General features: G+C 41.8%; 2 protein-coding genes across 2 annotated transcripts in view; both read right to left on the reverse strand.

The window, feature by feature from the left end:
• The window catches only part of mbtd1 (mbt domain containing 1), a 69,795-nt gene extending 60,081 nt beyond the window's left edge, over window positions 1-9,714 (reverse strand). Inside the window, exon 1 of the mRNA XM_037691549.1 lies at window positions 9,538-9,714. Coding sequence (XP_037547477.1) covers window positions 9,538-9,558 — 21 coding nt within the window. The 5' untranslated portion in view covers window positions 9,559-9,714. The remainder of the gene's footprint in view (window positions 1-9,537) is intronic.
• Window positions 9,715-9,990: 276 nt separating this feature from the next.
• The window catches only part of tdrkh (tudor and KH domain containing), a 60,933-nt gene continuing 48,457 nt past the window's right edge, over window positions 9,991-22,466 (reverse strand). The window contains exons 5-13 of the mRNA XM_037690744.1: window positions 19,099-19,238; window positions 18,711-19,008; window positions 18,463-18,629; window positions 16,392-16,567; window positions 14,602-14,666; window positions 14,370-14,521; window positions 14,183-14,293; window positions 11,606-11,660; window positions 9,991-10,534 (exon numbers count right to left, since the gene is read on the reverse strand). Coding sequence (XP_037546672.1) covers window positions 10,479-10,534; window positions 11,606-11,660; window positions 14,183-14,293; window positions 14,370-14,521; window positions 14,602-14,666; window positions 16,392-16,567; window positions 18,463-18,629; window positions 18,711-19,008; window positions 19,099-19,238 — 1,220 coding nt within the window. The 3' untranslated portion in view covers window positions 9,991-10,478. The remainder of the gene's footprint in view (window positions 10,535-11,605; window positions 11,661-14,182; window positions 14,294-14,369; window positions 14,522-14,601; window positions 14,667-16,391; window positions 16,568-18,462; window positions 18,630-18,710; window positions 19,009-19,098; window positions 19,239-22,466) is intronic.

Consider the following 22,466-nt stretch of genomic DNA (forward strand, 5'->3'; position numbering starts at 1 on the left):
GTCATCCAGGTATATAACAACAAAAAAGGTTGAATCATGTCATCTGGTATTACCCAGAAGCCACCCTGACTCTTGTGTTTCAAGCCTGCCTCAGATACCCCTGAAGTCTGGCCTTTTCACTAATGGTTTCAAAAACACAAAGTTTGTTTTCTCAGTCATCCAGGTATATAACAACAAAAAAGGTTGAATCATGTCATCTGGACTTCGTTTTTTTTGTTAAAAAGAAACGTTTCGCCCCTCATCCAAGAGGCTTCGTCAGTCTGAGGCCTAGCCATCTGGTGGCCATCAGCGGGGGTCAGCAAAAAACCTCCACTCTGGAAGGTGGGTTCAGAAACCTCCGGATTCAAGGGGGGGGGGGGGGGGCACTGGTGTCGTGTAAATGATAAGCAGAATCACAGAGAGAAAGCTGCGGATGCACTAAAATATGTGTAAACGGCCCCTTAGTGTATAAATTTATTTTATGGGTATCTAAGTAGCTAGCTAAACTCAGAAGCTAACTAAAGATTGACAGTAACAGATAAATCTTAGCTTGTAAAAATGTGCTCATCCATCCAGTCAGCTGCGTAAACAGTTCACTAATGTTCATTGTTTATGTTAATGTTCTCCTCACAGGAGGTTCTGCCCCTGATGTTAGGAGGACAAAAGAAAAGTGACGTGGGGGCCACAGGACAGTCACAGACTTTGTTGTCAAAAGTTTGATGTCTTTTCTACAGTGGAGCAGCACGGTGGAGGTAAGTAAACTGTAAAGGATTTTGTTGACCAGTTATTTTATCTCTCAGCCTAGATAATGTTTTTTGAGCAATAATAACACAACCATGTTATTGTTGATGTTTTGTTCTCATGTCAGTTAGGGAGATGACCAGAGCCCTAAACCCCAGAGAACCACAGAGAAGATTCAGGCAGAGACACAGAGGTGCAGAAGTCTGCATCAACCCTACCTCAGTGAATCCAGTGACCTGCTGGTGGAATGTGAGGGACAATATGTCAGTGCTGTCAAACTGACAACCAAGTATCTGTGTGTGCAACAATCATCATCTACAGCATAAGAGGGAACATTTTCTACTGCTGGAGACACCATCAGCCAGGAGTGGGCTTGTTTGTGTCCAGAGAAAACAGACATGTTGTTTCTGAAGAAAAACTGTTCAGTGAAAATCCAAAAAATTTCAATCTGGTCCTCTGGACATTCAAAAAAACAAACAAACAAACAAAAAAAAAAAACAAAGCAAAAAAATGTAGACACAACTGGTAGAGCGGCTGCCTCTCAGCGAACAGGTCCCTGGTTCAAACCCCGGTCCAGGGGTCTTTCTGGGTGGAGTTTGCATGTTCTCTCCGTGCATGCGTGGGTTTTCTCCACGTGCTCCAGTTTCCTCCCACAGACCAAAAACATGCATGTTAGGCTGATTGGTAACTCTAAATTGTCCCTAGGTGTGAATGAGAGAGTGAATGGTTGTTTGTCTCGTTTGTCTCTATGTGGCCCTGTGATGGACTTGCGACCCGTCCAGGGTGTACCCCGCCCCTCGCACAGTGATTGCTGGACATGGGCACCAGCGACCCCCGTGACCCAAAATGGAATAAGCAGGTAAAGATAATGGATGGATGGATGTTGCTTTGCAGTATTATAAAAAAAAAATTTAAAACAAGGGGTAATTTTACTGAAATTACTTTATTTAGTAAAGTATTCAGTCTCCAAGTATAAAAATAAAAAAGATCCTTATGTTATTTCGATGAAAAAGTCGGCACAAAATATAGATCAATAAATCCACCACAAAAACTAAAGTGCAGGTGAAGTTTCCCAAAATAACTAAATAAAATAAAGCTTAAGATCTGTTGAGCATAAATGTAACAAAATATGTTGCCTTTAAATGAGCTATAACTTCCAGAACTTATAACAAGGTGATCATCTGACCCTGAAGCTTGTAGTGTTTCAGCTTCCTCTGATCCTGCAGGAATGATTCATTTCTCTGATGCTCTGTCTCTGATCACCTGACTCTGTTCTTGGTCCATGGACTGTGGAACTAAGAGACAGACCTGCGTGTGTTTGTACCGGCAGTTTAGAGCGGGGGAGACACAGCCGACACCGGCAGCTCAGAGCGGAGTGGGGGGGAGAGAGAAAATAGACGAGTGGCAGATTAGAGCGGGGGAAGGGAGAAAGTGGAGTTGTCTGTACCTGCAGTTTAGAGCTGGATGGAGAGACAGCTGAGCCGCGTGTTGTTTGTTTTTAGCTTTTTAGCTAGCTAGTGCGCAACTAATTAGCATTACACCAGTACCTACAGGTAGGGGGGGGTGAGCAATTCGGTTTGGTCGTTCGGCGCGCTCGGTTCTGTTAAAAAGGGGTGGGGCGCCCTGACGTATTACGTCATGAAAGTAGCATATCATCATATCATTTTTTTTTGCCCAGGCAAACTTTTTTTTACTAGTATTATTGTGAACGATATGATATGGCCCAGCCCTACCTGTCACTCAACCTAACCCAACTGATCGATTCTCCCACTAGATTAAACAAAAACCGTCCTGAAATGTCCTCCATCTTAGACCTGTTTCTAACAAATATGCCTCACAAATTCCCTGGTACAGGTGTATTTTCCAATATCTTGAGTGATCATTGTGTGACTGCTGTCAAAGCAGCAAAACAACTATTTCTTATCTCAGACCTCCAAAAATCTAAATGACCCTAACAGATTCTGGAAAACCATCAAATCTCTCTCAGGCACCCCCCAATCATCTGACCTCCCATCACAACTTCTCATTAACACTATTCCTGTGTCAAATAAGCACGAGATCCTGAACTGTTTCAACAAACATTTTGTTGCTTCTAGTTCTTTATTTGACACAACAACTAATGGAAGATCAGCCACTTCACTTAATAACCAAACTTCTACAAATCAAATCCCTCCTACAAGTCAATCCTCAGTTAATCACAGCTTCTCTTTTTCTCCATTCTCAGTCAGTGAGGTCAATAAACTGTTAAAAGATCTTGATCCTAAAAACTCTGCAGGTCCAGATGAACTTCCACCTTATTTCTTAAGGCTGGCTGCTCATATCATCACAGTCCCTGTGACCCACATCTTCAATCTCTCCATAAGACAAAACTCCATCCCAGACACTTGAAAACAGCCTTTGTTCTTCCTTTGCTGAAGGGAGGAGACCCCACCTCACTGAACAACTATGGACCAATCTCTAAACTCTGCATTTTAGCCAAGGTTCTAGAAAAACTGATAAACTCTCAAATCACAAATTACCTGGACTCATTTAACATCTTACCTCCACATCAATCTGGTTTCAGGAAACAACACAGCACAACCACTGCTTCACTGAAGGTTCTTAATGACGTTGTTGAAGCACTGGATGCTAAGGATTATTGTGCTGCACTTTTCTTAGATCTGTCTAAAGCTTTTGATACAGTGGTTCATAACATCTTGTGTCATAAACTCTCAGAAATCGGTTTCTCAGAACACACCATTGGTTGGTTCTCTAACTATCTCTCCGACCGGAGGCAATGTGTTCAACATAATGGTACTTCCTCCAGTTATTTAACAGTCAACAATGGTGTACCACAAGGCTCAGTCTTAGGACCCAACCTCTTTACAATCTACATACATAATGTAAGTAAAAACATCCCTAATGCATCCATACATTTCTATGCTGATGACACAGTTGTTTATTGTCGAGCTAAAACAGTTGATAAGGCTTTCAGCTTTTGCAATCTGCATTTAACATCATCCAGACAGATTTGTTCCGCCTCAAACTTGTCCTAAATGCCGACAAAACCAAAGGGATGCTTTTTTCAAATAGGAAGTCGGTCCCAACAGTTCTTTCTCTGATTTCATCCTCAAATGGTGTCCCAATTGAGTTTGCCGATTCCTATAAATATTTGGGTATCTTGGTCGACTCGCATCGCTCTTTTAAGCTCCATTTGTTTTTTTTTTTGTTTTTTTTTCTTCCTTCTATTCTCTGGTGGAACAGACGTGTCCCCCCTGCTTCCCTGCTGCGCTCTTTTGTCTTGTGAACCCTTAAAAAAGCCTCTTTGGGTTTTTTTTCTGTATACCTCTTAATTGGAAGGATCAGCTGGTCACTCAACAAAATCGATCAACTTCTCCCGACAGGAGTCAGGGTAAGGAGGATCCTCTTACCTCGACGGAAACAATTGGATTCATGGTGACAAATGGTTTTTACTGTTTGGGTTGGTGAAATCTGGATTGTCTACAAATTTGTGTGGATGTGTTGAAGCTCAACAGTGCTCGGACCGAATGTGGGAAGCTGTGACAGGGATTTGGAGCAGCTGTTATCAGGACTGTGATCTTCCTGGCAGCACTCACGAATGATGGGAATAATCTGGAGAAGCTGTGAGCTCGACTTTTGGAGTAAAGGATCAATTCGGCTGTTTTGGAGTTTCCATCAGAGAATATGTACCAGCGAGACTTTAAAGGCAGAAACAACAATCCACAAGTTCTGCCTGACCCAAACTGTGGCCTTGATGCCGGACTTATCTCAACTCCTCCTGGAATGTTTGGAAAACAACAAAGATGCTTTGACTGTCTCCTCACCCCTCCCTTCCCCAAGGCCGTGGACATGTGACAGAACCTCAACTGAGCTGAAGATGAACGTCACCTCTTATCTGGACAATGGCTGATGGGGGGCTTTGGACTATGCTACGACTTTCCCTTAAAAATTCAATGTTTTCACCGCCTATATGTAAATGTATAACGTCTGTTTATGTTGCTTTGCTGTGGTAGGTTTTTTTTATGCCTCAAATCATGCCCGGTCTAGGACACGGTGTGAGAGATCTTTTTTTTTTATACCGTCTCTCCTCCTTTTCTTTCCTTTCTCATCTAAGCAAAATATTATTCTGAATAAGAATAAGAAGGCCGCGCTAATTATTTTTAGCTGCAGCTTCGTGCACTCCGCCCATCTTCGGACGACTGTACGTACATATTTGCGTTGTATCTCGGTGCAATGCCAATAAAGTTTATTCCGATTCTGATGTGAAATACCTAGTAAAGAAACTGAAAGTTAAACTGGGTTTCTTTTTCAGAAATAGATCCTGTCTAACTTTGAATGTTAGGAAACACCTTGTAACTGTGACTTTCCTTCCCTCCATTGATTACAGTGACATTATTTACATGAACGCTCCTACAAGAACCCTGCAGATGTTGGATGCTGAAAATGTTGGATGCTGTCTATCATGGTGCACTAAGATTCATAACTGGCTGTGATTATCGTACCCACCACTGCACCCAGTATTCACTGGTTTACTGGACATCATTAACTTCACACAGACTCTCCCACTGGTACATTTTCATCTTTAAATCACTTCTTGGTCTGCTGCCTTCATACATCTCCTCCTACATGTCTCTGGGTGAGTGCAGCTACAGCGTGCGCTCTCAGGACATTATTACCTGCAGTGTTCCCTCAGTGAGGACTGAACTAGACAAAAGGACCTTCTCCTATTTCGCTCCTGTTTCCTGGAATATCTTACAAAAAGATTTGAAGCTCTCGACCTTTGACCTCTCTAAGTGGCTTTAAGAATCTGTTGGACTCCTGGCAGGGACCAATGCAGACATGTTCCTGTTTTTAGTTTTCTACATTCACCTTAGAATCTAGCTGGTTTTGTTACTTTTTTTTAGTCATCTTATTTGCAATAAATAAATAAATAGATAAATAAAATCTGGATGACTTTTTATAACTGTTTATTGTTGTTGCTGTTGTCCATTGTTGTCATCTTTCTTTGTTGAAATCAGGTCTCTCTTGTAAAGGAGTCCTCGAGGCTCAATGGGATTTACCTGTCTAAATAAAAGGTTGAATGAATGAATGAATATGTTCCCAATGTTTTAATGGTCTTTTTGTTGTAAATAATGAATGACGTTGGGTGTTTTTTTTGCAGTTTTATTTTTTATTTATTTATTTTAGATTCCATGACATCATCAACTATTCGAGTTCTACTTGAGTTTTATTATGTTAATGTTGAGTTTTAAAATTATGTAGTCGTTCAACCCCTATGTTGGAGCAATTATTAGAAAATGGAAGAAGCTAAACATGACTGTCAATCTCCCTCGGACTGGGGCTCCATGCAAGATCTCACCTCGTGGCGTATCAATGATCCTAAGAAAGGTGAGGAATCAGCCCAGAACTACATGGGAGGAGCTGGTCAATGACCTGAAGAGAGCTGGCACCACTGTTTCCATGGTTACTGTGGGTAATACACTAAGACGCCATAGTTTAAAATCATGCACGGCACGGAAGGTTCCCCTGCTTAAATCAGCACACGTCCAGGCCCGTCTTAAGTTTGACCATGACCATTTGGATGATCCAGAGGAGTCATGGGAGAAAGTTCTGTGGTCAGATGAGACCAAAATAGAACTTTTTGGTCTTAATTCCACTCGCCGTGTTTGGAGGACGAAAAATGATGAGTACCATCTAGGAATGTGCGATATATACGGTACACAGTAGAAACGATAGAAATTTAGCCTACGATAGAGATCTGTCTTCTACCGGCTAACCGCAGTAATGCTGTTTCTGATGTAAAATCAGAGTTTTCAGTTTAATTGTTACTTTTTTTAGTTGAAAACTGTGCGCAAGTGGCAACAGTCATTTCTTCAAGAGCTAAGTAGCAAAGTTACAAGCTAACTATGGCCGGCTTGTCGTACTGTTGCCGTATTCTGACGCATGCACAAAACGCTGTGTTCCATCAAAATATGTTGGGGTTTTTTTCCCGTCGAAAGTTAAAGTTAAGCGTTGGTCAGCTTTAGAGAAACCTGCTCTCTGATCTGTGAAAAGAACGCTGTGTTGTGTGATTTTACAGCGAGACCCTCTGGTCAAAGCCACAGACTCATTTTGTGTCAGCTCTCCATTAAAGCAGAAGGAGTCGCCCACTAGAGGGTTGGAGGGTGAAGTGTTTTCAGTGTAAAATGCTGCTCTGTTGCTGTTCATTTCTTAAGTGAGAAGACTGGAAACTTAAGTTAAAAGGACACCCTATGCTTTTTTTAAATTCCTATTGTTTTATACCAAAAACATATTGCAATATATATCGTTATTGCCACCCTTCACAATACATATCGTGATATGAATTTTATGCCATAATCGCACATTCCTAGTACCATCCCAAAAACACCATCCCTACTGTGAAGCATGGGGGTGGAAGCATCATGCTTTGGGGGTGTTTTTCTGCACATGGGACAGGACGACTGAACTGTGTTAAGGAGAGGATGAGCAGGGCCATGTATTGTGAGATTTTGGGGAACAACCTCCTTCCCTCAGAGCATTGAAGATGGGTCGTGGCTGGGTCTACCTTTTTTGTGTACCCTTATTGCATGCTTTTAGTATTTCTTGTTTGTTTATTCTTTGATTGATTGATAGCGAGTCAAATCGGTTCTTCTCATCCTAAGCCTTGCATATGGCAAATAAACACAACTTGACTTATTAAGTGTTTTATTTTGAGCACACTTTAAATTATGGTTAATTACTACTATTTATTTATTTATTTATTTAATTTGCCAAAGCTACAAGAGGGGTAAATATTGTGGAAACTTAAATTTGTATAATTTCTCTACGAAGCACATATTGTGACATTTTTATTTAGTATGTTAAGATAAAAAATAATAATGAGTGTTGTAAAATGATCTGATATTCAGATCAGCACATTTTATAATTAAATAAAATTCCAGTATTAAGTTTTGGATAGAAGGGACTTACAAGAATGAATTTGTGTGCTCAATTTTGAAAAATAAACTGGCTTGTAAGGATAAGAGGAACTGTATAAAGTTTGTAGAACATTCATTTCTTGTAAAGAACCTTTCACGTTAATTAGTTTCTGATTTTAATGCTCATAAACCTCTAAAAAAGTTAAATCTGGTCCTCTGGACATTAAAAAAAACCCAAAACAAAGCAAAACAACAAAAAATGTAGAAACGTTTCGTCTCTCATCCAAGAGACTTCCTCAGTCTGAGGTGCTGTATTCAGCTCAGTCTCCTAAATAGCACCTTCTCAGAGTGGATCAACCAGTTTTGCTGCTGACAACCAAAACCAGCTGATCACATGCTCAAGAAGGACCATCAGCCTAACAATGGATCATTAGCACACTGATGGCTGTTTACTGTTCACAGAGGGCTGAGTGATACTAGCAATCACAGCATTGTAAGAGGGGGACAGTTGAACCCGGAGGCCTCCACCCCTGTTTAATGATGGACGGTTTCTTTTCACAAAGATGGCCTCCTTTACTCCTCTCTCAAACCATCGTTCCTCTCTATCCAGGATGTGAACATCTTCATCCCTGAAAGAGTGACCGCTGGCCTGGAGATGAGTGTAGACCGCAGAGTCCTGGCCTGATGATGTTGATCTTCTGTGCTGGGCCATCCTTTTGGCCAGTGGCTGTTTAATTTCCACAATGTAAGACTGATCACCCTCCTGACACTGAACAGCATACACAACATTACTCTGTTTGTGCCGGGGGACTGGATCTTTGGGATGAACCAGTCTTTAATGTATTTTGGGGTTTAAAAGCCACTGGGACGTTATGTTTAGAAAATAAACGTCTCAGTTTCTCTGATACTCCCTCAACATATGGAATGACCACTGGTCTGGGTCTGGGTTCCTCCTTTTCACCTGATGGCTGACTGGAGTCCTGTTTGGGTTTCTTCTCTGCTTTTAGGAAGGCCCAGTTAGGATATCCACATTGCTCTAGAGCCTGTCTTGTGTGGGACAGAGACGAAACGTTTCTACATTTTTTGTTGTTTTGCTTTGTTTTGGGTTTTTTTGAATGTCCAGAGGACCAGATTTAACTTTTTTAGATGTTTCTACCTGGATTATTGAGCATGCATCAGGATATGAATGCTCATAAACATTTTGTTCAGGTATTTTATTTATTTATTTACTGCTGTAAGCCCAAAGTCATCATTTCAAAAAAGTTGAATTGTGATCCAACACCTCAACAATAATAAAGAAGCTGGTCATTTTGTCATGCTGTGTACTTTGGAGCTGTACTGAACTGAGACCCAGACATGTGTATGTGCTCGTCTACAAGCGGAGCAACGTTTGGATGTTTGTTTCTGCTTACTTCCCCTTCAGGTCTGCACAGATGATTGTAAACCAGCCGAGGGAAAGAAAAGTAATAAGGAAAAATGACTATCGTCATTTCAAACCGGTGAAGTTATTTAAAACCAAAATTAAACCTTACAAGAAAAAAAGCGCATTAAAATATGCGGAAACTGACTTGTTAGAAATAGTTCATAAATTATATTGGCTTGTTGCGCTAACTAGCGTTAGCACAACTAGCTAGCGGAAACCCGTCTTTACAGTTTTAATTCATAAATCTACAGGGCGTTTTACACATACGTAGTAAACCTACATTTAGTCATGTTAAGTTACAGCCAACAAGTGCATTTTTCTCCTCTGCAAGTTGACTTTTAGAAAGCTTTTTGGACAACAAGCGCTGGCTGAACGACTAGCTAGCTTCCATAAACAAAATAACAACAAAGGGAGAGCGCTAGCTTCATGCAAGATCCTCAGGAGTCGGAGGCCCCAAAATGTTTCTAACTCACTCACCAAATCCCGTGCGTCTTCCATCAGCCCTTCATATAGAGAGCTTTTAATTTACTTCTTCTGCCCAATGCAAATAAATATCCCACGTTGTGGATGATTGTGGCTGCGGAAAACTGAGATCTAAATAAATACTACTGAGCAGGATATCAACAAATTACTCTGGCGCTTCTGCGCATGTGCGAGCGTAACCTACTTTTATGTGATTGGTCAGTCCCGAATGGAGGTCATCGACAGAAGCAACAACAAAACAGCCAAGTCTGCAAAGGAAGTCATTTATTGGAATATAGGTCAATGTTTTACAGACGAAAAAAACAAACTGTCCTTAACTTATCATAGAGAAAATGTCATATTGTCAATATGAACACAGCCACTAATAATATAACCAATGGCATAACATGTTTTATTTCCAAAATATATATATAATGCTTAATATATAGTATATTATATAGCCCAAAACACTGAAAAAAACAACCTTATCAACTACAAACATGGCCATTTCTGGCAGCCTTTGACATTTTATACAATGTTTTTCCTTTGACTGCTCCTTCTGCAGGGGCGCAGCAGCAAGCACACTTGCATTAAAGATTTAACAACTGTTTTACGTCATAACCCAACCTGGGCTTGAACCTGCAACCTCAGGGTTAACATTTTGTACCACATTATCTGTGGTAAAAACATTTGTTTAATTTTTCCAAATCAAATGTTCGTAACAGTTTTCATGCAAAGCAGAATTGGGTGCAGAACTGCTCAAAAGCAAAACAATGAAGGGAATATTGCTGAAGGAGCTGCGGTGCACGTGGCTCCTCAGTGAGGGTATATGCGGTTGAGTTTCATCATCTGGACTGATGCTGAGGTGTGGATGGTCAGCTCTGTTACACAGGCGGCGGCGAGGTGATCAGTGTCACGGATTCCCTCGCTGCTCACAGCAACAAGCTGTGATGGTTTCATTGCAGCTTATCCGCCATGACATCATCAATACTTCCTGAGATTGATGCAGCTTCTGAGGCCCAAAAAAGTTAAGAAGTAGATCAGCAGGTTGAAAAACTGCACTTTGTTTATCAACAGTACAAGTGTGAAGACGCTGTTCAAGCTAACAATGAAGCTCAGTGAGTTTATGTCTCAGGCTGCAGGATGACTCGGCACGATTTATATTGTTGTGGCTTTGCTTTGGCATCATTTGCTACTAAGGTGCTCATATTGCCTGTGTTTTGGGAGTCGGTTAGCAAAAAAAAATCTCACTAACCATCAGATGGATTTTAATTTAACTGATGTACAACTGATAAACTCTGGGAGTCAGTCCAGTCTAAGATGGCTGTCACAGCTAGGCAACATATACAAACACAAACATGGCTATACCTTCTACTGAGCCAAGACATGATGAGTGGTTGAGTCAATCACAGCGCAGACTCAGTGTCAGATGTAAAATCAGGCATAAAGTTATTTTCGAGGGTTGATCAAAACTTTGTAATTGGTGTGAAAGTTGGCGAGTGATATATATTCCTTTAACAAATGCTAAGGTTGTAATGTGTGCCTGATGTGTTTATGTGAAACACAAACACCTTCTGTTTGAAATGGTGCAACGACATGAGAACTGAATTGCTGGCACACCTTCAGGTGTTTTACACCAGAGCAGTTTGATGGTTTAAAATCTTCAGTACCTTTGCACTCTGTGAAGCCACAAATCATTTCATGTTCGCTCATACTCTGCATCAGTGCAAATAAACTCAACATTTTAACTTTAACACCCAGTGACTAACTGTATCATTGCAAATACCCCTGCTGCATGCTTGTGCTTAAACTCTATTCTTAGTAGATCTACACACTTCCTTTCAGCCACGCATGGTCTCTTGAGTATATTCTGTTTGAACTAACCAAACAGGAAGTGCAGGAGGGAATGTAAAGCAGTGAGCTTTGCCCTAACACATTAGAACGGGTACAGCTGATGCTGTGGGTGTGAAACACATCAGTTATGATTGTGAGACAAACTTTGAGGGCTGTGGATGTGAGAGTTTAAACTAAATAACTAAAACAAAATAGTCTCATTCAATATTAGACCTGAGAGGCTACTCACCTGATAAACTGATACAAGAGAGACTGAGCTCTGAAGAAGCTCCTCTTACATCGTCCTGCAAAACAAGAAATCCAAACTGATGTTTTGAATGGATCTGATTGAAGGTAAAGAAACTGTCAAAAGATCAAGAATAAAATATTGTTAATGCAATGAACAGGCGCAATAACTAGAGACCGATCGATATGTCAGAAGGATCAATATTTTATGCCAATATAGACATTTGAGGACCTATCTATATTTGGGACTGAGATGGGGTAAAGGTAGGGCAGCCGATTGGGGACCAGAAAGTCGCGGTTCGACTCCCAGACATTCCCACATATCGTGGTGTCTCTGAGCAAGACACCGGCGGCTGTGGCTGAGTGGTTAGAGCAGCCGTCCTCCAATGCAAGAGCTGGGGGTTCGAATCCACCAGCAGTCACATGCTGAAGTGTCCCTGGGCAAGACACTGAACCCCTCATAGCCTCTGATGTGTGTCCCATCAGTGCATGAATGTGATAAAGCTCTGATTAATCTCTTTAGAATGATTTGTTCAATTATCTTTGTAGAGATCTAGTATAGAGCTGTTTGAATGGGAAAATGAGGCACAGATTGTTGCAAAGAGCTCTGAGTATCTGGATCAGACAGAAAGGAGCTGTATAAGTACAGTCCATTTACCATTTAATCCCTAATTGCTCCCCGGGAGCTCAGTAGCTGCCCACTGCTCCACCTGGGTGTATCTCAGGTGCGATGGGTTAAATGAACAGAACTAATTTTGTCATTGTATGGGAACATGCAATGATGACAACATATAGAACTTATACATATTGGTATCTGCAATAATTGTCCCATTATGCACGGATATAAAAACTTCTAATTTTCACCCCTAAAATGCTGGAACCAGCCGTAATTGTACAATGTATCCAGCAGAGGGCGCATGAAGAATACTTTCAAGTCATGGCCGTTCACTTTAACTTTCATTTTCAGCACAGCTGAAGCAGGGAGCGATACTGTATATTATATTTTGATGAACAAAGTATGGTAAGTTTATTTTAACTGATCTGTAAATTTAAAAAATCAACAATAATACATTTTCTTCAATCCTCCAACCCGCTTGTCATTAGCTACGTGCCTCTCAGGTTAGCAAGCTAACGTTTAGATAACCTAGCATAGAGGCTATTGTCTTGTAAAATTTATCCAGAACAATAAATCTAATGTAGCGGTAAAATATATCAGCGTTCGCAACGTTATCTTTGTTGTCCTCAATGAAATGCATTGTTTGTCTGAAATCTTTATGAAATGAAATGTTTGGCCTGCTGTTCTAATATACCATTTAACACACCATATTATTTTACATTATTAGTGTTTAGCGTATATCTTAGATCCTTGTATACTGTTTCTTTTATACTTTATATTTTTGCTATTTTGGGGTGTAACTAGAACCTTGGGTACATAATTTCGTTCCACCTCATGTACCACATGTGATGCGAATGACAACAAAGAACCTTGAATTTTAAATCTTTATTTCTCTGCAAAAGGAAAAAAAAAAAAAAACCTCTGCTGGGGTCAATAAAAATTAGACCCTCACCATACGTGTCTGAATGTTTAAACAATGAACAGTGGGGGTGTTTCTTTGTGTAATTTATAGTTTTGTAAAACACTTGATAACTTTATGGTGAATAGTGGAGGAAAGAAAATGTGAACGTACGTTAGGAAGATTGTTTTTATGTCCAGTGCACCACTTGTAAACCTACTGTGGGACTTGTTAAAGGTGGATCTGATTAGCTTAGCTTCATGGTTGCTAACAGCTGTGCTAAATAAACAAGACCTGCTCCACTCACTGTTTACTGAGATTCTTGGAGGTGGACTAAGGTAAAAAAATTTCTGCCGTTACATCAGTTATCAGCATTAGCCTTCCCCTCCCAATATCGGTATCAGCAATAGCCAAAACTTCCATATTGGTCGGGCTCTAGCAATAATATTTATGGAATCATGTTTTAAAAGTCGTCAGTGACAATTTCATGGAGACAGATTTTGTTTAAATACAATTGGATGGCCTTTAGACACATGCAGTTTGATTTAGTTTCCACCACTCTATCAAGATATTTAAGTTTTTTCTGTCGGTGATTGTTTTTTAAGGACCTATGAAATAAGATAAACTAATCAACAGTGGCTCAGATGGTAGAGCTGTCGTCCTGTGGTTCCTTCAGAGTTTGATTTATTGTCCCACACGTTAGTGCCAGACAAACAACATATTTTCTGACACATTTATCCCAGTCACATCAGTGGCAGATAGAAAAATAACAACAGAATACAGCTAAAATCTTAAAGATAAGCTACTAAGTGAAGGCTGGGTTAAGATGATTTCGCTAGACTCAAATAAATCTGCACTTTGAAAAAGTCTAACAACTAAATTAATCTGATGACATAAAGAGAACCTGATATCATCTGTGTGAGGTCTGGTATCTCCACAGATGTGAATAAACAAACTTTTGACATCTGTATAATAGTTTATTTGTAACTAAAACACAACGATAAACGTGCAGTCCTGAGTAAACTGGTGATATTTTAATCTAGTCACAACGCACTGCACTGACTTACCAACATTCTTTGCAGAGAACCAGGATTATCCCCCTCCATCCTTCCATTCAACACTTCCTGGAAGCTGACAGCATGACCCAGTCGTATGAGCTCCTCACCGATGTTCACTGCCTGCGGTGGACAGGTTTGGTGTTACTTTTAATATAAAGTGCACAAAGAAAAAGACTTCCAGATGAAGCAGTCCTACCATTCCATTGCTGTTGTCGTAGAGTTTGACACTAGGCCAGGAGGAGATCTCAGAGTGGGAGTAACTGTAGAGTTTGGCCTGCAGGGGTCTCCAATCAGCGCAATACGTCAGCCTTTCAAAGTCATCCAGGGCTGCCTCGGACCACATGTCTCCTGAAACAGCAGCAAGCCAAGTAAAACATTCTGTCGGGCAAATGCTACAACCAGTTTATTCTCATTTACTCTGCTTTTACCTTTTGGCCTCACTCCTGCTAAGCTGCACTCAATGGCTTGGAACGGTAAGCTGAGGAAGTCGCTCCTGAAATTTAAATGCAGCAAATGCAGAGGATTTTAACTGGTTCTTAACTTGGTGCAACATACAAACATGCAATTTGTGACAATGGTACAAAACTTACATTTACGGAATTTAAAATATCATAGGAGTAGTGTCTCACTGGTTTGCGACCAGTGCTTAATTTGTAAACCAAACAATGCCAGAACGCAAATAGTGGGTGGGGCGGGGTATGGGGGTCCTCCCCCATAATAGTTTTGAATAAAGTAGATGCTGTTTCCTGCATTCTGGTGTATTTTAATGAGTTGTTAAACATCTACATTTACCTAAACCCCCAGGCTCCTCCTCCGGCTGTTCATGGCGGCTGCCTGTGAGCTCCTGCCCCAGTACGACAACCTGGTCGGCTCGGCACTCACCCCCACCACTCGCACCTGCTCCAGTATCTCCATTAAAACTGCCTTCATGTGCTTCAATTCTCAGTTGTTTAGTTGTACAATGAGAAGACTTTTTGTAAATGAAAATAAACTGCACAGTCTTTTCGACATTTTGATCACAGTTATTTTGACAAATTGGCGCCGTTGTTTTGAAACATGATGTACGTAACGTGACTACCATCAAACATTTCTTTCGTATTTTTAATATACATCCATCCATCATCTTTACCCGCTTCTTCCTTTTCGGGTCATGGGGGTCACTGGTGCCCACATCCAGCAGTCAATGTGTGAGAGACGGGGTACACCCTGGACAGGTCTCCAGTCCATCACAGGGACACAGAGACAAACGAGACAAACAACCATTCACTCTCTCATTCTCACCTAGAGACAATTTAGAGTTACCAATCAGTCTAACATGCATGTTTTTGGTCTGTGGGAGGAAACCGGAGTAACTGGAGAAAACCCACGCATGCACGGAGAGAACATGTCGTGCAGCCACATCTTTATGAAAATCATGATTTATTTTCATGTGTGCATCTTGCAAATCTATATTATAAGCCATGTACATTTTATCACCTCACCCGAGCAGTTGACCACAAATTATTGTTTTTTTTATGATTTAATCTGCTTAAGTACATTTGGTGAAATGAGGACCGGCAGAGTTTTTAATTATTATTTATCATTAAGTGGATTTTAGACGGGCAGCACGGTGTTGCAACTGGTAGAGCTGCTGCCTCTCAGCGAGCAGGTCCCTGGTTCAAATCCCAGCTGGGGACCTTTCTGGGGAGAGTTTGCATGTTCTCTCCGTGCATGTGTGGGTTTTCTCCAGGTACTCCAGTTTCCTCCCACAGACCAAAAACATGCATGTTAGACTGAATGGTAACTCTAAAATTGTCTCTAGGTGAGAGTGAGAGAGTGAATGTTTGTTTGTCTCTATGTGGCCCTGTGATGGACTGGAGACCTGTCCAGGGTGTACCCCGCCCCTCACACAGTGATTGCTGGACATGGGCACCGGCGACCCCCGTGACCCAAAATGGAAGAAGCGGGTAAAAGATAATGGATGGATGGATTTTAGACCTGGAAATTTGCCCAAGATGTTTCCTGTCAGAGAAGAGCTTCCATGCAGATATGATGAAAATGCTGTGTGAACAATTGCAACAAAACTGAGACAAGTTTGAGACACTTTCAATGACTTTGTGACTCTTTTGAGAATGATATACATTTTAGATGCAATCTTTCAAGGAATGCTGTGTCGTTATTTATTCACTTTTTTTTCCTCCTACAAATAAGTCCAACACTTCAATGTGAGGTCGCTCACCTTAAGCGCCGCAGGCTGGCTCGAGACAGCTCCCCGTTATCACCGAAGTCTACATAGTACAGGTCCACTAGATCAGAGCCCAGGACTCCCAGCACCTTGGCCCTGTTCCATGTGCCATGGTCTCTGTACGGAGCTGCCACGATGTCTCCAACAACAATAGTCTTAACTTGCTGCTCCTACAGACCCACAACATGAACTGTGTTAATAAATGATCAACACAGGGAGGATATGTAAACCTGTGAATACACAGTGAAGAGGTGCTGAAAAACAAGAACCATGATGATGGGATCATCTGAGCCACACAGAACCTATTTATGTACGGAGGTCACGTAAACCTGACAATGTTAACAGGTAACAGCTAGTCAGTTTTAAACTATTAGGACAACAGAAAACCATTGGGCCCTTAACATAGGTGTAACTGCAAAGCAGAATTATTCAGTGAGCCTGCTGAGCTGAAACTGACTTTTATTTGAACGTCTCACACCGACCATGTTAACATGCACTGAGCTCCAACTGCTCCCAAATTATGTTCACAGTTTGAAACGCAATTTCCTGCACAAACATTCACTCTTTATGTTCAGTGTAAATAAAAATCAGACTGAAAGAGCACACATTCAGTCTAAACTAAAAGACACAATCTTTCAAGGATTTTATGTATAAAGCCATAAAAATGATGTGGCCTATAATAGACTCAAACTGATACTCATTCCACAGTGTTATGATTTAATAATAATCAAAAAGCAAGGCCAAAAGTGGAAAACTGAAAAACCAAGTCCACTTTATGTTATAACAGCTTCTAAAACCACATTAAGCAGGAACAACTCCTAGTAGGAGTATTCCAAAAGACTTCATCAGTGTCTCACATGGTTGAAGCATTCTGGCCCACTCTTCTTTCCAACACTGGCTCGGTTCATTCAGGTTTGCAGACATTAGATTCAGCTCAGCTCTCTGAAGGTCCCACTACACCATTTTGATCAGGTTGACTTCTGGACTTTGACTGGATCATTTCAAACACCAACTCTTTTTTCTTTTTAAGCTGTTATGATGTAGATTTGTTGCTGTGTTTGGGATTATTGTCAGGGGACTTTTGGTCAAGGTTTATCCATGTTTCTTAACTAGTATGGCTGAGAATGTTAACTGCCCAGGAACCATGTGTTAGAGTTACCAGAGAGTTGTTTTGTCTGTCAGAGGGAGCTGATTTGATCCTGCATGTACAGCTGTGTGGCTGAGGTCATCAGTGTCTGCCTCTGAGCCGAGAGCTGATAAGATTATAAAAACAATTCTCGCACACTGCCCGGTGCAGATTCTTGTGACTTGGCTCCATGATGTAGAACTTCTATACATCTGTGTAACCCATGATGAACATCTGTCCTTGCAAGTAAAACCAGTTAAAAATCTTCTTCTGTCTTCGAGTTTGACTTCTTTGATGTAAGTAAGATGAATAGAGCATGTTTTTATCCAACAATTAGTTCTGTTGCATCATGACCCAGTTTGGTCCGAGCTTCTACTGTCACACAGACGACCTCACATTAGACTCTAGAATCACTGGTCTGCAGAGGAGTTCATGGTCGACTCAATAACTGCATGACGCTCAAGCCCTGTGGCTGCAGAATAAACCCAAACTACCTTCTACCAGTGTGTTATGAGATGTTTGTCTTGATAAGTTGTGTTTGGTGCTGTGTATCGTGGGTAAACATCTTCATTTTGGTCTCATCTGTCCAAAGGACATTGCTTCAGAAGTGTTAGGTTTCATTCAGATGAAACTTTACAAACCCAATCCATGCTGCCATGTTTTTTTTGGGGGGGTTGGTTTATATGGAAGCAATAAGGGTACACTTAGCTTTTCCAACAACTGCTCCTGAGTTAATTTTTTCAAATAAATAAGTCAAATGTATTATCTGGTGTTTCTACTCCATGTTAAGACCTGTCAGTCTGTTCTGACACATTAAACCATAAAAGTCAAAAATCAGTACAGTACTTTCTTTATCTTGACTCTTTGCATGAAGTCCTTGGCTCCGTAGTGTATCTTGTAGAGCAACATGATTCATGTTCTAAGAGTACATGCTCTTACTGTGGAGAATCCATCACTGTAGAAGCTGTTCATCTCCTCTGTCAGCTTGTCCAGCTGGAGGGAGCGAACACCCAGAATCTGGATCCAGAAGTGGTTTGGGTTCTCCGATGCAGAAACGTAAACCTCTAAGTGCTCGTCAGGCTGGAAGCTCAGGTCCGGGCTAGGAACTGCAGCAGACAGACAAGACCAGAAGGGCACTCTACGATGCACTATGAGAGAGCTGCAAATTAACAAAAGAGTGAACTAACTTTCAAACTTGGACACTTCAGAGAGTGACTCTGAAATAAAACTCTCCTCCTCCTCCTCCTCCTGGTCATCTGGCACTTTTAGCTTCTCCATTTTGGTATCTCCTGTGGTTCCATTAGGGTGGACAAATTTGTTCCTATCCGTGTAGGAGACTGGGTCATTGTTATTCAAACCCAGTGCTGATTCAGTCTTCAGCTTTTGACTCATAGCTGTCTGGTGACGTTTCTGGCGGAGGGCAGACGACTGGGAGATTTTTGTTCTCACCGTCATGTCCTCTTTGACTTTTTGTAGAATCATCTCCTGTAAAACCACAACAACATGAGTCACGTTAATTCTAAGAAAAATATCTTGTAAACATAGAAAGAATGCAGACGGAGACTTTAGCTTCACCTTGGCCTGCTTCACTTCCTGTCTGGTCCCTGTGATTGACACCTCACCGTGTACCGCTGGGCTCTGAGTGTTCTCTTTGGAACAGGCCACTCTGGCTCCGGTTGTTCTAGTGATGAACTTTAAACTCTCCCCACCACGCCCTGCAACACATTATACATACATCCACATCTAGTCATATCCACTGTTCATCAGAATTGATCTGTGGTAATATCATGTTGACATTTTGGTCATGTTGAGAAATCCTGCAGCATGAACACAGCAACTTTAAAATGTCACCTATAACTTATTATCTTATCTATCATCTTCCACTTGTTCTGAAGTCACAGGAGCAGCAGCTTGAGCAGGGAGGTCCAGACATCGCTTTCCACAGCCTCCTCTTCAAGCTCTTCTGGGAGGACCCCAAGGTGTTCCCAGGGCACGCTGGAGAGACATAGTCTCTCCAGCGTGCCCTGGGTCTTCCCTGGGGTCTCCTCACAGTTGGACATGCCCAAAATACTTCCCTAGGGAGGTGCTCAGGGAGCATCCTTACCAAATGCCTGAACCACCTCAACTGGCTCCTCTCGATGTGGAGGAGCAGCGATTCTACTCCGAGTCTCTCCTGATAACTGAACTTCTCACTCTATCTATCATTAAGGGAGAGTCCAGCTACCCTGCAGAGGAAACTCATTTCAACCTTCCTGTATCCACAATCTCATTCTTTTGGCCTCTACCCAAAGTTCATGACCAGAGGTGAGGGGAGGAACATAGACTGACCGGTAAACAGAGCTTTGCCTTAAAGCTCAGCTCTCTCTTCACCACAACAGACCGGTACAGAGTCCACGATACTGCAGATGCTGCACCAGTCCGTTTGTTAATTTCGCGCTCCATTCTTCCCTCACTCGTGAACAAAACCCAGAGATACTCGAACTCCTCTATTTGAGGCAGAACCTCACCCTTGACCTGAAGAGAGTAATGCACCCTTTTCTAACTGAGGACCATGGCCTCAGACTTGGAGGTGCTGATTCTCATTCCAGCTGCTTCACACTCAGCTGTGAACTGCTCCAGTGAGAGCTGAAGGTCACGGCACGATGATGCCAGGCCCACATCATCTGCAAAGAGCAGAAATGGAATCCTGAGGCCACCGAACCAGACTCATGTCTAAAATATCGGTCCAGAGTTCAACATTTTAGAATGTCAAAAATAACTGGTGGAAACAGTTTTTTTAAACCATCTTTTGCTACGTGATAGAATCTGAACATTTTAACATTTCAATCGTGTTTCTGGACAGTGATGTTGGCTTGTACATGATACAAGCAATAAACAGGAAGTACAGTTGCACATGAAACAAGTGGGATGTCAATGTCTCCCATCGCCGAAGGATTTGAATAGTGAATTTATTCATTCATTCAACCTTTATTTATACAGGTTAATCCCACTGAGCCTCGAGGACTCATGTACAAGAGAGACCTGAATTTTAACAGAGTGATGACAACAGTGGACAACAACGGCAACAATAGACAATCATAAAAGATGCGTACAAATTAAAAAAAAGACTTCTCTTCACGATTTGAAGTCATGGACTCACATTCCTCCATCCTCCACACCACCCCATACCATACCATACCAATTTATTTATATAGCACTTTAAACAGTGTCAAAGCACACCAAAGTGCTGTACAGGGACAAACAGAACAAGCACACAGCAACAGATTACATAACAGGACACCAAAAACGTAGAAACCAACAAAAACAGTAATGGATAACAACAACTGCAACATGACCAACACAGTGTGATGCACACAGACTCAGCACAGATCACACAGTGCTGAAAGCCAGGGAATAAAAGTGTGTTTTTAAGCGAGATTTAAAAACTGTGAGGGAGGGGGCCTGTCTAACGAGCAGAGGTAACTCATTCCAAAGTCTTGGGCCTGCTACAGAGAAGGCCCTGTCACCTCTGTGCTTGAGAAGGGTTCCTGGGGCTGTTAGGAGCAACTGGTCTGCTGATCTGAGAGAACGTGGTGGGACATACGGCTGGAGTAGATCAGTAAGATAGGAGGGGGCAGAGCTGTTTAGTGATTTATAGACATACAAGAGTATTTTGAATTTGATTCGAAAGTGAACCGGAAGCCAGTGTAGGGAGGCCAAAACAGGAGTAATATGCTCTCTTTTGCTTGTGCTGGTCAAAAACCGGGCTGCTGCATTTTGGACCAGTTGGAGTCTAGCTATGGAGGTCTGACTGATACCAAAAAGGAGTGAGTTGCAATAGTCGAGCCTGGATGTAATGAATGCATGAATTACTGTCTCCAGGTTATTTCTGGACAAAATGGGCTTCAGCTTAGACAGTCGCCTCAGCTGGAAAAAGCAGGATTTAACAATCATATTTACATGATTGTTGAGTTTCAGAGAAGGGTCAAGTATCACTCCTAAATTAGTGACTCTTTGTTTCACTAACGGTGACAGAATGGATAGGTCGATGCAGTGGTTGGTGATTGTGTCATTGGGAGGAAACAGCATAACTTCAGATTTCTTCTTGTTGAAACTCAAGAAATTTAAAGCCATCCAATCTCTGATGTCAGCCAGGCAGTCCAGTAACGGTTGAATAGAGCGAGTACCGTTGAGTCTGAGGGGGAAGTAGATTTGGCAGTCGTCGGCGTAGAAATGAAAAGGTATGTTATGTTTCCTGAAAATAGCACCTAGTGGCAGCAGGTATAAAGAAAATAAAAGAGGACCAAGGATGGAACCTTGCGGTACCCCCCATTTAAGCGCTGCCGAGGCTGAACTAAAATCTTTGATGGAGACACAAAAGGACCTGTCAGCGAGGTAAGATCTAAACCATTCGAGGGCTGACCCAGTGATGCCCACCCACTGCTCTAACCTCGCAATGAGGATCTCGTGGTCGATTGTATCAAAGGCAGATGTGAGGTCCAGTAAGAGAAGGAGCACAGAATCACCAGCGTCTGTGAATAGGAGAATGTCGTTAAAAACCTTGAGAAGAGCAGTTTCAGTGCTGTGGAGAGGTTTAAAGCCAGACTGGAATAGCTCTAAGATGGCATTATCCTCTAGAAAGCATTTCAGCTGGGACTCCACTATTTTTTCCAGTAGTTTAGCGACAAATGGGAGTCTGGAGACAGGCCGGAAGTTGGACATGACTGAGGGGTCAAGGAAAGGTTTTTTCAGGAGAGGTTGGACAGCAGCATGTTTGAAAGTTATTGGCACCACACCTGAGGCTAAGCTGCTGTTCACAATGCCAAGAACAGGAGGGCCCAGAACAGGAAGAAGCTCCTTCAGGAGTCGAGGGGGGGCAACGTCAAAAGGGGAGCCAGATGGCTTCATGCCGCACATGACCTGCTCCAGGGAAGACAGAGAGATGGGCTCGAAGTGGTCAAGAA

The sequence above is a fragment of the Nematolebias whitei genome, chromosome 17, assembly GCF_014905685.2.
Source record: "Nematolebias whitei isolate Nwh7 chromosome 17, NemWhi1, whole genome shotgun sequence".
Taxonomy (NCBI): Eukaryota; Metazoa; Chordata; class Actinopteri; order Cyprinodontiformes; family Rivulidae; genus Nematolebias; species Nematolebias whitei.